This window comes from Lepus europaeus, chromosome 17 (genome assembly GCF_033115175.1).
Source record: "Lepus europaeus isolate LE1 chromosome 17, mLepTim1.pri, whole genome shotgun sequence".
NCBI classification, from domain to species: Eukaryota; Metazoa; Chordata; class Mammalia; order Lagomorpha; family Leporidae; genus Lepus; species Lepus europaeus.
Window position 1 is genome coordinate 5,579,993 of NC_084843.1, and position 12,873 is coordinate 5,592,865.

At 49.1% G+C, this 12,873-nt stretch overlaps 1 protein-coding gene across 1 annotated transcript in view; it reads right to left on the reverse strand.

Annotated features, from left to right (window-relative positions):
- Positions 1–1,394: 1,394 nt before the first annotated feature.
- The window catches only part of FANK1 (fibronectin type III and ankyrin repeat domains 1), a 121,521-nt gene continuing 110,042 nt past the window's right edge, over positions 1,395–12,873 (reverse strand). Inside the window, exons 7-11 of the mRNA XM_062215004.1 lie at positions 6,335–6,500; positions 2,388–2,531; positions 1,889–1,966; positions 1,744–1,788; positions 1,395–1,632 (exon numbers count right to left, since the gene is read on the reverse strand). Coding sequence (XP_062070988.1) covers positions 1,567–1,632; positions 1,744–1,788; positions 1,889–1,966; positions 2,388–2,531; positions 6,335–6,500 — 499 coding nt within the window. The 3' untranslated portion in view covers positions 1,395–1,566. The remainder of the gene's footprint in view (positions 1,633–1,743; positions 1,789–1,888; positions 1,967–2,387; positions 2,532–6,334; positions 6,501–12,873) is intronic.

The following is a 12,873-nucleotide window of genomic DNA, read 5'->3' on the forward strand; positions in this document are numbered from 1 at the left end:
CCCTGGTGTCCATCAGTACGTCAAAAGGTATAGCAAATTTTGTTTACGTACACAGTGAAATAACACTCAGCCAGCAAAAAGAATGAAATCCTGACGTTTGCAGCGAGATACATGTAACTGGAAATTACGTTAAAAGAAGTCGGAGTCTACGTGTGCGTAGAATTTTGTGTGTGCCAGTGATCTGTACACAGTGGATTGAGTGTAGCTCAGCTGTTTGAGACGCCGCTGGTGCTGGCGGCTGTTGCTGTTGAGTGTTAGTATCCTTCAATTAGGACATAAACGAGATTTTTTCCTGTGAAAACTAATGTAGATGGTCCATGGCTGCAGGCTTCATCTTCAACATCGTCTATCTCTTCTTAAAATGAGTTATCCTTCTGTAAACTAATCATTCCTTTGGGCCACTGTCCCTCTAAACTTTTCACAAGACATCAATGATTTCACCAGTCTTTCACCCAAGCTTTGCCACAGGACTAAGCTCTGCTTCTTAAAGAGATTTTCAACATCTACTCTAGCAAATCTAAAAAAAAACAATATGCATTTGTACAAAAAATGCTAATGAAGCATCTGAGGGCAGGACTTCACATCGCCCATAAATCCAGCTTCTGAGGCCAACACTATGAACCCGGCAGCAGAAAGCAGGAGGCTGCCAGCATCAATAGGACTGCCCCTTCCCAGAGCTGTGGGGCTTTCGTTCCCTTTAACCGATCTCTCCCTAGAGACAAGGGCTTGCCTCTCCAGACCTATGCAGCCAGTTTACTCACGGGGCCACGGTACAGCTTGTCTCTGGAGACACAAAACGCATGTGGTCCCTGCCAAGTGTTCACGTGTTTGCAGAGCTAAAGCCCCACCACCTTTGAGTCTCTAAGCTCCAGCCGGCGGTCTCGGATGCAGCCGATTCCTCCGTCAATGAACGCGCGCTCGCTCGGCGTGTCTGCTCCAGACACCCAATTTAATATACTTCCCTTTGGCCCCGCTGTCACGCCTTCATCCTCAGGGCACGAGCACTCGCAGACAGAAGACTGCCCCTCTACCAGACCCCTCCGGTAGAGCAGACCCGGAGACCTGAAGGATGTACGTGAGCTTTGATGGGAGGCCAGCAGCTGGCGAGCAAATTCCAGGCCTGTAGGAGGAGCAGCAGCCCAACAGCACAGCCTAGACGGCCCTGTGCATAATTGAAAACACATGAGGCCCAGAGCCCAGCAAGGACCTGCAACGGCTCAGAAGGCAGCTTGGGGGGCAGGGGGGCGGGGGGGGGGGGGAAGGAGCCGCAAGCAGGTCTGAGTAGCTCCAGTGCCTAAATATTGTTTCACATCCAACTCCAGAAGGCTCAAGTGCAAGAAAACATCCCTGTCCTGCAGTCGCCCAATGATGACACCACACACGCACGTGCTTAGGTAAAAAGATGTATTTCAAAGTGGGAACAGTCGTAGGTTACAAAAAGTCACTGTGGATCTCCAACTACATAAATAAACGAGAGCCCTCCGAGATGCCACGTCTCACATGTCTACTTCAACAGCCGCGTTCTGCTTTGTTTTCCTTGGATTTCGTACGGAGTGGCACTCTGCGTCAGCGGATGGAAGACTTCTTTGGCAGCTGCTTTTTCTTCCTTTCTTCTAATAAGGAGACTACATTCTAGATGAACAGAGCAAACAGGTGAATGTATTCCAAGGTTTCTTTTGTAGTGGGGGGCGGGGTGAAGCAAATTACTAGATTAGCCTTGAGAGGCATAAAAAACAGCCCAACCTGTCGGTCAAACACTCTGGCCATTTCTAGGACACCTTTGCCAAACTGGAAGAGGAAAGAGGAGAAAGCATTGCAGCACACTTCTGGGATGGCAGCTACCGCCTTCTCCTCCACGGAGAGCCGCGCCGACCGTGGGCCCGCTTACCTCGTTCTTTACACTCGCATCTGCCCCTCGGTCAAGTAGTAGCTGGACTAACTCTTCGTGATCATTCAACACGGCCACCTAGGAAACAGCACAGTGCGACAGGAAGGCACCACCCCGGCCCCGGCCCCGCCCCGCCACGAGCACAGGCAGCCGGAGGGCCTCCTGGGGGGCCGGCTCCGCCAGCAGCACCCTCCGAGGGCAGGGCTGGGGCCTGCCTGGCAGCAGTGACAGGAAACGGGATCTCCTTCCCCTCATCTTACAGCAGCATGAGAAACGCTAGCCCAGACTAGGAGAACAAAGCAGCGTGTTCGTTGTTCTTGATAGATCTGCTGTGATCCAACCATGGCCCTGGGGAACTGGGGCTGACGATCCTCAAAACGTTGTAAAAGAGCACAGACAGTGACATCCTGAGGCTCCTCAGGGGTACCTGCAGGGCCGAGACCCAGGGCTCACAGGGCTCCTCCCAGAAACCCCTGCGAGCGCTGGCGGAAGCGCGTACCATGAGCGGGGTCTTTCCATCTTTGTCCTTCATGTTCACGTCGGCCCCAGCCTCGATGAGGAGAGAGGCCACCCTCTGGTTCCCCGACACTGCAGAGACTCTCATCAGCGGGGTCCATCCTAAACCAGTGTCCACGGCGTCCACCTGTGGCGCATGAAGAATTGCTGCACTTGGCCGGCTTTCTCTGCATTACAAGCCCGTGTCGTGAACCAACAGAAGGAGCGCGGAGTCGCCCAAACTGCCCCCACAAGATGCCACATTGCTAGACTTGGCGAGAGTCGACTGGACTGCGCCAGCTTAGCTGACATTTCCCATCAGTGAGAAGGCGGGTTAGCGCCACACCAGGGCTGCTTCCCAAGACTCCCCATTGGCAGTTTCATCACGTGCTTTAATGGAAAAGAACATGACAGGCTAGCCAAAGTAACTGAACTGAGCCACCTACTCTGGGCTCCATTGTGAACTCCCCGCCTTAATTCTCAGGCCCAACTTCCCTCTCCTGTTCTTTTCTCTCTGTCTTTCCCTCTCCTGTGTCTTTCTAAGCAGCTCCACATCCTCACACTTCTGTTCTTAGCCATTGTAGGCAGGGTGCCTAGATGCGTTACACAGACCCCCACTGAAAGCCGGCTGACCTAATGCCTTCCCCCGAAACACTGCGCACCACTTCCTCACACAGCCATTTCCCAGTCGTCCTCTCTACACTGTGATCACTCCAGTTAGTCTTTTTATAGGAATGTTTTAGAAAGTGTAAACGTCAGGCCGGCACTGTGGCGCAGCAGGTAAAGCCACCACCTGTAGTGCCTGCACCCCATATGGGCGCTGGTTCGAGTCCAGGCTGCTATGGCCTGGGAAAGCAATAGAAGTCCTTGAGCCCTTGCACCCACATGGGAGACCCGGAAGATCTCCTGGCTTTAGATTGGCCCAGATCCAGCCATTGCAGCCACCTGGGGAGTGAACCAGCAGATGGAAGACCCCTCTCTCTCTCTGCCTCTGCCTCTCTGTAACTCTGCCTTTCAAATAAATAAATGTCCTTTAAAAAAAAAAGTATAGACGTTGCATCTTCCTGTTCCAATGCAGACCTCACAGTGCATGAGGAGTGGTGTTGAAGTAGCGTCTGCTGTGTGCTCAGACACAAACACGCACGCAGTGAACGCTGCTACAGAAGAATTACTCCAAAGGAGCTGTGGCTTTGGTAAAACATCAGAACGGAGTAAACAAGGAGCTGCCGGAGCGCCTAGGACATTCAGATACTGACATGTGTCGTTATCCACTGCAATACCATTGGGCCTCACAACTCCTCCCCGTGCAAATCAACATTCTATGAGCAGCAAGCCTCAGTGTCATTAATAGTAATCACAGCACATGACATTTTTTTCTTTTTGTATTTTTTTTTGACAGGTAGAGTGGACAGTGAGAGAGACAGACAGAGAGAAAGGTCTTCCTTTTTGCCGTTGGTTCACCCTCCAATGGCTGCTGCGGCCGGCGCACTGCGCTGATCCGAAGGCAGGAGCCAGGTGCTTATCCTGGTCTCCCATGGGGTGCAGGACCCAAGCACTTGGGCCATCCTCCACTGCACTCCCGGGCCACAGCAGAGAGCTGGCCTGGAAGAGGGGCCACCGGGACAGAATCTGGCACCCCGATCAGGACTAGAACCCAGTGTGCCAGCGCCGCAAGGCAGAGGATTAGCCTATTGAGCCGTGGCACCAGCCTAGCACATGAGATTTAAACAGGCGAGGTCATGAAGGGGTGGGAGTTTATACCCCAGGTCTACCAAAGATCAAAGCAAACCTGGGAGGACTCAGGTGCCTTTCCTAAGGTCAAGTGGTTCCCCATTCAAGTACATAAGTCACTCTCAGTACAAAATCATGACACCTGGGAGGACGGTGGCAACACCCCAGCTCCCAGATCCTCCCCAGCCTTCAGGGGTGACAGGAGAGCCACATGTAGAGACTCCTGTTGACATCTCCATGCCACCAGCCCACACACAAAGTCTTCAGTGGACACATCCATGCTAACAGTTCTGCCCTCTGCAAAAGGCTCCAGCTCCAGAGAGAAAGAAGGGATTTATCCCAAGTACGTGAGTGCGTATCTTAGCTAGCACGCAGAGCCTCATTTCCAGGCTTCTAGAGCTCCAGTGTTTTGAGCAGAGACCTGCCCATTCTGGATCCTTTTCTTCTTTTAGCAAAGTTTAGCCTTGTCAGCTATGGCTGCACTGAACCCAAAGCGTGAGCAGAGCTTATGGTAAACCCTCAGGGGAGTGTGGCTATCACGGCTACAGGTGGCCAGTGTGGCCTGGCTCTGCCACAAAAGGCCACAGGCTGAGCCTTCTGACCTCTGTGTGCATCTCCAAAACATAAAGGAAACCAGAAATGCAATAGAAGGAAGTATCCTCGTGAGTGAGATTTGCACGTTCCCAACTCTCCAAAGGCAGCAGCAGGAACCAGTGGGACCCCACAACGTGAGTCTTACTGAGACAAACGAGTGCGAATTCGCTTAGGTCTTCCAGGAGACCTAACTTTTCTTAACTTGAGCTGGTTTTCCAGGTCATCAATTTAATTCCTCAAATACCTGCCACCATGTGGCAATCACAACACAGTGTTTTGTCCATCATTATTTACTTCCAGACCTTGAAATTGTTAATGTCTTCAAGTTCTAGGAGTTGAACTAAAGATTCAAGGTTATCAGCAGTTATCACAACTGATTTAGTTCTAATTACCCATCTTCAATCCCAGGCCAAGCAATTAGACTTCAATTCGCCAAATCAGACTTATACTTCCTGCCAAGGAAAGCCATCCTACATGCCTGCTTCCAGAGGAAGACACTCAGCACTGAAATGCTTTATTCTTGATACAATTAGAACCTTTAAAATTTTTGGGGGGCCGGCGCTGTGGCACAGTCGGTTAACGCCCTGGCCTGAAGTGCCGGCATCCCATATGGGTGCCAATTTGAGACCCAGCTGCTCCACTTCCAATCCAGCTCTCTGCTGTGGCCTGGGAAAGCAGCAGAATATGGCCCAAGTCCTTGGGCCCCTCTGCCCACGTGGGAGACCTGGAAGAAAATCCTGGCTCCTGGCTTCAGATCAGCACAGCTCGGCCGTTGCAGCCAGTTGGGGAGTGAACCCGCAGATGGAAGACCTCTCTCTCTTTCTTTCTCTCTCTCTCTCTCTCTCTTGCTGCCTCACCTCTAACTCTGACTTTCAAAAACTGATCTTTAAAGCAAGCCAAGGGGGCCAGCACTGTGGTGTAGCGGGTAAAGCTGTGCCAGCATCCCGTATGGGCGCTGGTTCAAGACCTGGCTGCTCTACTTCTGATCCAGCTCTCTGCTATGGCCTGGGAAAGCAGCAGAAGATGGCCCAAGTCCTTGGGGTCCCTGAACCCAGGTGGGAGACCCAGAAGAAGCTCCTGGCTTCAGACTGGCACAGCTCCAGCCGTTGCAGCCAATTGGGGAGTGAACCAGCAGATGGAAGACCTCTCTCTTTGCCTCTCCTTCTCTCTCTCTGTATAACTGACTTTCAAATAAATAAATAAATTTTTTTTAAAAAAGCCAGCCAAGAACAAAAATAATTTTAAAATCAACAAGAAGCCCTGTCATGCTAACAGCTCTGAATATCTTCGTGCCTCTAACACTTAAGACAATATCTGCAGCATGGCAGGTGCCCAGTAGAGCTTTGATGATGGACTCAAGAGACAAGTAATTAAATGAACACAGAAATAAAGCAGAGGCATCAGGCCTGCTGTGGATGCAACCCGGCACCATTGTCCTCTGTGATAATCTGAAGCCTCACTGGTGCCGTCAGTGCTCCGGGGGCTGCACGTTCCAAGGCCCCGCAGCTTTCTCGCTGGTAAATCAGAGATCTTTCTCCATTGTTTGAGTCTGATTCTCCCAGATCCCGTGGAAAGGCATTTCAGGCCATTAATGACACGCACAGGTGAACACAGAAGGCCGCCTACCTCACAGCCATCCTTTATCATCCACTCAACCACACCGCAGTGGCCTCCGTCTGCAGCCCAGTGCAGAGCTGTGCAGCCTCCCAGGTCTCTAGCCTCCCAGGAAGCTCCATGTCTTCGGAGATATTTCACAACGTCTAGGTGACCCGCATAGCATGCAAGCATTAGACTGCAACATGTGGAAGAAGAAGCGTTGGGCCGTAAGTACAGTCACCAAACCCAGGTCCTTATCTTGCCCTACCTGGCTTAAATGAAGAAATCTTGAGTGAAAAAATTCAGGTGAATTATTTATATAAAAATGCATATGTACTCATCAATGATGAATGGATAGACAAGATGTGGAGTGGGCATACAATGGGGTGCTATTCAGTCATGGAAAGGAAATGAATGCTCCCATATGGATGAACCTTAGAACATTCTGCTGCATCCAAGGTGTCATTTTACGTGACTCCGTGTGTGTGAACTCTCCGGGACAGACAGGTCTTTAGGACAGACCAGCAGGCTGTGGCATCCGGGGATCAGAGGAGAGAGGAGTGTGGAGTGGCTACTCGTGACCACACGGCTTCTTTCTGGGGCGACCAAACAAGTTCTGAACTAGAGGGGCAGCGAGTGTGCCGCTCTGTGAATGTGTCTTAAAACACAAAGTTACACACTTAAAGAAGTACGTTTTATGATATGTGGATTATATCTCCACAAAAAATGAACAGTGACTGTTTGAGTATAAAATATTTGGCTTTAAAAACATCCAAGAGGTGATGAAGATATTGGAAAAATACTTATTTGACACTATTTTAGCAATAACTATTAAATCCATCGCTCTAAAACTTGGTGTTTAAAGAAAAAAATGAAACATTTGGTCTTTGTAGGATGAAATGTAGTCCAAGCCCAGGTGATGAGGACAAGCATTTTTCTAAAGACTGACGAATACATACAGACAGAACCATGGAATTAGAAAACCGCTTTCTGCAACTCCCAATTAAATCACGGATTCAGCCAAGGAACATCAGTGGATGCTAAAGTTGTTGGACAAAAGGTTAATGGGGAATAGGATGCTCACATGGCATTGAATCATGACCCCATAATTTGCTAAATGTAATGGGAAAGTACACCTATGCAAGGTAGGGGCCCACCTGTCACCACCCTGACACATTAAACCCAGAATCACCAGCTGTGAGATAACTTGTGTTACAGAGCTCCTAATGGAGGATACAGGAAGTCAGAAAACTAATTCCAATGAAAAAAACAGATATAGAAAGGTAGATGGAGGTTTCAGAATAAAAGATTAGGGGCCGGCGCTGTGGTGTAGCAGGCAAAGCTACTGCTGCCTGTAGGGCCGGCACCCCACATGGGCGCCGTTCAAGTCCCAGCTGCTCCACTTCTGATCCAGCTCTCTGCTATGGCCTGGGAAAGCAGCAGAGGATGGCCCAAGTCCTTGGGCCTCTGCACCCTCATGGGAGACCCAGAAGAAGCTCCTGGCTGTGGATCGGCACAGCTCCAGCCATTGCAGCCAATTGGGGAGTGAACCAGCAGATGGAAGACCTCACTCTCTCTGCCTCCCCTCTCTCTGTGTAACTCTAACTTTCAAATAAACAAACCTTTTAAAAAATTTAAAAATAAAAGATTAAAGATCCCAAACGATCAGATGCAATAGGAACCATGGTCTTACCCCACCTCCCAGTAAAGCTGTACAGTCTTTGGGGGGAGGGGGGACCACCGGCAGGGAGGCTGGGCAGCAGTGACAACGGGGAACCTGTGTGAGGAGTCTTCAGTGTGTTGATAGGGTGGTTATATGTTAGGGGACACACACTCAAGTATGCATGGGAAGGGGCTGGGATGCCTACTGCCTACTCAGTTCGGTGAAAGATGTGCAGAGAAGCAAAGATGACCAAATGCCAACAGTCCAGGTGGTTGGTTGGTTTTATTGTTGTTCTCTTGCCTTTTCTAAACATTTGAAATTTTTCAAAATACAGAGTCGGAAAATAAAACAGGAGTTCTCGACTTTCTGGCACTGAGCTAACAGGGACCCATGGCTCCTCCTTTCCAGGCAGAGGCGCAGCCCATGAACTTGCCACTGGTAGTAGCCACCGAGGCCCTCCACGTGCAAAGCCACTGAAGTCTACACAGCTGTCAGCTGAACTCACCCCCCCTCATACTCAAGTGTCCTGTCCGGCCCCCGCCTCACAAGGCCGCTGCCACGTTCACCCCACAGGAGGGGAGACCTTGGGCCACAGGGCTCTTCTGGAGCCCAACGTCGCAGGCACCCTGCTGTGCCCAAGGCAGGCCCAGCTGCTCTGCTCACCTGCTGCGGCTGGGTCCCACTCCCCAGCCACGCAGCACCACATCGCCAGGCCCTTCCCTCTCCCTCTCCCTCTCTCCCAGCCTCTATGATCGTCTCCTTTCTCTTTCTTTTTTGACATGTTTTCTTGTATTTCCTTATTCTTTAATATACTTGTCTGTTTAAACTGACAATATTTACATAATAAATATTCCATTATATGAATATATCAGCACTTAAATCAGTCTACAATTGAACACTGAACATTTGATTCAAATTTTTCACAACTTTAAATAAGACCACAGTAGCCACCTTACTACATAGAATCGTAATTGCATTTCTGAGTGCTTCTAAAACAGCACGGCCATGTGTGGAGAGCACGGCTCTAAGTGCTTCCAGGGAGGTTCCATCAGGTTACATTCCATCAGCTAGATCTGGCAACACCCATTTCACTGTGCCTTGACCAACACTATCACCTTTCAAGCCCCAAGTTGGCAAGTGTGTTTATACTAACAAGGCAAAGCACCTTTCATATGAATTGTTTATATTGATTCTGCCATGAACTGTCTTTTTGTGTGAATGTGAATAGAATCTATTTTCTGTTGGCATGCATGTATATGTCTTCTATACATTAAAATGCTAGTTGTTTATCTACAATACACATGTGACTACTTCCCCAAATTGTTAACTTTGTAACTATTTCTTTTGACAGAGAGAGAGACAGAGAAAGGTCTTCCTTCCTTTGGTTCACCCCCAAAATGGCCACTACAGCTGGCACTGCACTGATCTGAAAGCAGGAGCCAGGTGCTTCTCCTGGTCCCCCATGCGGGTGCAGGGCCCAAGGACTTGGGCCATCCTCCACTGCCTTCCCGGGCCACAGCAGAGAGCTGGACTGGAAGAGGGGCAACCGGGACAGAATCCAGTGCCCTGACTGGACTAGAACCCGGTGTGCTGGCACCGCATGCAGAGGATTAGCCTAGAGAGCCGTGGCACCGGCCAACTTTGTAACTATTTTAAAATGTGTGATAGGCTCAATCTTTCCCTTAGTGATTTATCTTAATGTTTTTATGCATTTCACATTATAAACCAGCTACATATATGCTTGTAATTTCTAGGCTTCGACAGTATGTTTTTTATGCATCTTAATTCATAGGGAATTTATTTTGGTACATGCTTTCAGACCAACATCTGTTTTTCCTCCCACAAATGGCCTATTTCTTCAATACCTGCCTCATTGGTTGGTACTTCCATCTCCACACACCATGTTCTTGGGTAGATGGAATCTATTTCAGTATTGCTATTCCATCCTACTTTTATCAGTTTTCTAGTTATCTCTACCAGCATCATATTCATTAGTCTTACTACACGAGGTACTTTAATAACCATCACTGCACGTCCTTCCAGACCCTCGTGGACGGTTTCCATACCCATCATCATCCATTTGTTCTTCTGGACAAGTCACAACCACTGTGATGGTCTCCCAAGAATGCTTCTACCCAAGGCTGCAGTGAACCTATGTGCTACTTTGGGCAAAACTGAAAATGGCATCGTGTTCACCCCTGCCATCCTGGCACATGCTATAGGTCTCCATGTTAAGTCTTTCTGTCTCTCAGTGAGGTTCTATAGGTTTATCTTTTCACTGAAATTGCTTTTTATTTATTTATTTATTTTTTGACAGGCAGAGTCAGTGAGAGAGAGACAGAGAGAAAGGTCTTCCTTTTCCGTTGGTTTACCCCCCAAATGGCCGCTATGGCCAGTGTGCTGTGGCCAGCGCGCTGCGCCAATCCGAAGCCAGGAGCCAGGTGCTTCTCCTGGTCTCCCATGCGGGTGCAGGGCCCAAGGACCTGGGCCATCCTCCACTGCACTTCTGGGCCACAGCAGAGAGCTGGCCTGGAAGAGGAGCAACTGGGACAGAATCCGGTGCCCCAACCAGGACCAGAACCTGGTGTGCCGGTGCCACAAGTGGAGGATTAGCCAAGTGAGACGTGGCACCAGCCTTTTCTTTTCATTCTTTAAGATTTATTTATTTATTTGAAAGGCAGAGTTACAGAGAGAGGAGAGAGAATCTTTCATCCACAGGTTCACTTCCCCAAATGACCACAATAGCCAGGATGGGCCAGGCCAAAGCCAGGAAGCCAGAGCTTTATCTGGGTCTCCCATGCAGATGGCAGGGGCCCGAGTATTTGAGCCGTCTTCTGCTGCTTTCCCAGGTGCATTAGCAGGGAGATGGATGGAAAAAGCAGCAGCCGGGACTTGAACTGGTGTCCACACAGGATGCTGGCACTGCAGGCAGCAGCTTAACCCATAACACTGGCCCCTCTAGATTTTTAGTCTATCTTATCTTGGTACAGTTAATAACTGGTAACTTCGGGTATCTGATACCTGGTTGCCTTACTGAACCTCCTCCTGTGGTCCAAGTACTAGGAAGTTACTTTGCTACGTCTCTGGGCAAGGGGATGGCACATCTTAGCTCCCATCTTACCAAGCTGATCAGCCTTCCACAATGCTGTCTAATCGTGAAATAAAACGTAGCTTACATTTATCATACACCAGGTCCTGTCTTACATGTTCTCCACATGTTCTCACTAAATACTCAGAACAGACCTAGGATAGTGCTTCTATGATCCCCATTTCACAGATGGCAAAACTGAGGTACAGAAACGTTAAATGATGTGCCTGAAGTCACACTCCATTCCCATGAAGGAATATAAATTTGACATTGATTGGTTGGCTCTGCCTATGCTCTTGCCCCTACTCACGGGCTTCACTGATTTTGAAGAATTTTTCAACACTACGAATGACTGACACTGTGGCTAAGAAAAATATTTGTGGGGCTGCTGTTGTGGCACAGTGGGTTGATCCCTTCTTGCGATGCTGGCATCCCATATTAGACTGCTCCACTTCACATCCAGTTTCCTGCTAACGCACCAGGGAAAGCAGTGGAAGATGGCCCAAGTACTTGGGTCCCTGCCACCCATGTGGGAGACCAGAATGGAATTCCTGGCTCCTGGCTTCAAGTGGCCCAGCTCTTTGGGGAGTGAACTTGCAGATGGAAGTGCCTCGTGCACTCTCTCACTCCTTCTGTGTTGAGCTGCCTTTCAAATAAATACATCTTTAAAATAAATAAGTTATGTGCATGCGGCAATCGAAGGGAACACTTGTTCAGTGGACACTTCCCGCCCTCCATGTGCCAGACACTGTCCAAATGCTGAGAAGTATCCTTCACTTTGAAAACTAAGATTCTTGAGCCGGCGCCGTGGCTTAACAGGCTAATCCTCCGCCTTGCGGCGCCGGCACACCGGGTTCTAGTCCCGGTCGGGGCACCGATCCTGTCCCGGTTGCCCCTCTTCCAGGCCAGCTCTCTGCTGTGGCCCGGGAGTGCAGTGGAGGATGGCCCAAGTGCTTGGGCCCTGCACCCCATGGGAGACCAGGAGAAGCACCTGGCTCCTGCCATCGGAACAGCGCGGTGCGCCGGCCGCAGCGCGCCTACCGCGGCGGCCATTGGAGGGTGAACCAACGGCAAAAAGGAAGACCTTTCTCTCTATCTCCCTCTACTGTCCACTCTGCCTGTCAAAAATTAAAAAAAAAAAAAAGAAAATTAAGATTCTTGAACAGGGAAAGGTGCTTAGACTATTTTTGTTTCCAAATATACATATATTCAGGTTTTCACCTTTACTCTTCTAGTGAGAAGTGTTATGTTAAGAATTTTCCTAGTATTAAAAACCTCACCTTCCCATGTGAAACTATTAATTGTGAGATCCCTATATTCCTACACACATACAGCTCACTCGTGCTCGCTCGCTCACACACACACACACACACACACCACAGCTTTAACAATCAGGTTATCCTGTGCAGGTTTTCCAACTTCTCTCTTCTGGAAAAGTACAGGGTTATTTTTGGTACCTGGAAAATCTGAACAGGCTCACTGGAAGAACAATCAAGCCACAGAGCCTATACTGGAGGTAATTCTTTAATAAATTTTCTAATTTCTGGCATGGATTTGGTCATTTTAGATTTCCTGTGTCTTGGATTGTTTTGGTGATTTAACGTTTCTGAAAAATGTATCAATTTCAATGAAATTATCAAATCTCTCACAGATGCAAAAGCACTTTTTTGTGCTTAGCTTTCCTCTGTGCCCTTTCTTCTGTGTCTGTCCCCTTTGTCGGGCGACGTTGTCTCTCCGATTCACCAGCTTGGTCTATGTTACCATACGGACTTCACAGGATGACTCATCTCTCAATCTGGTTTTTGATTAATTTCTACT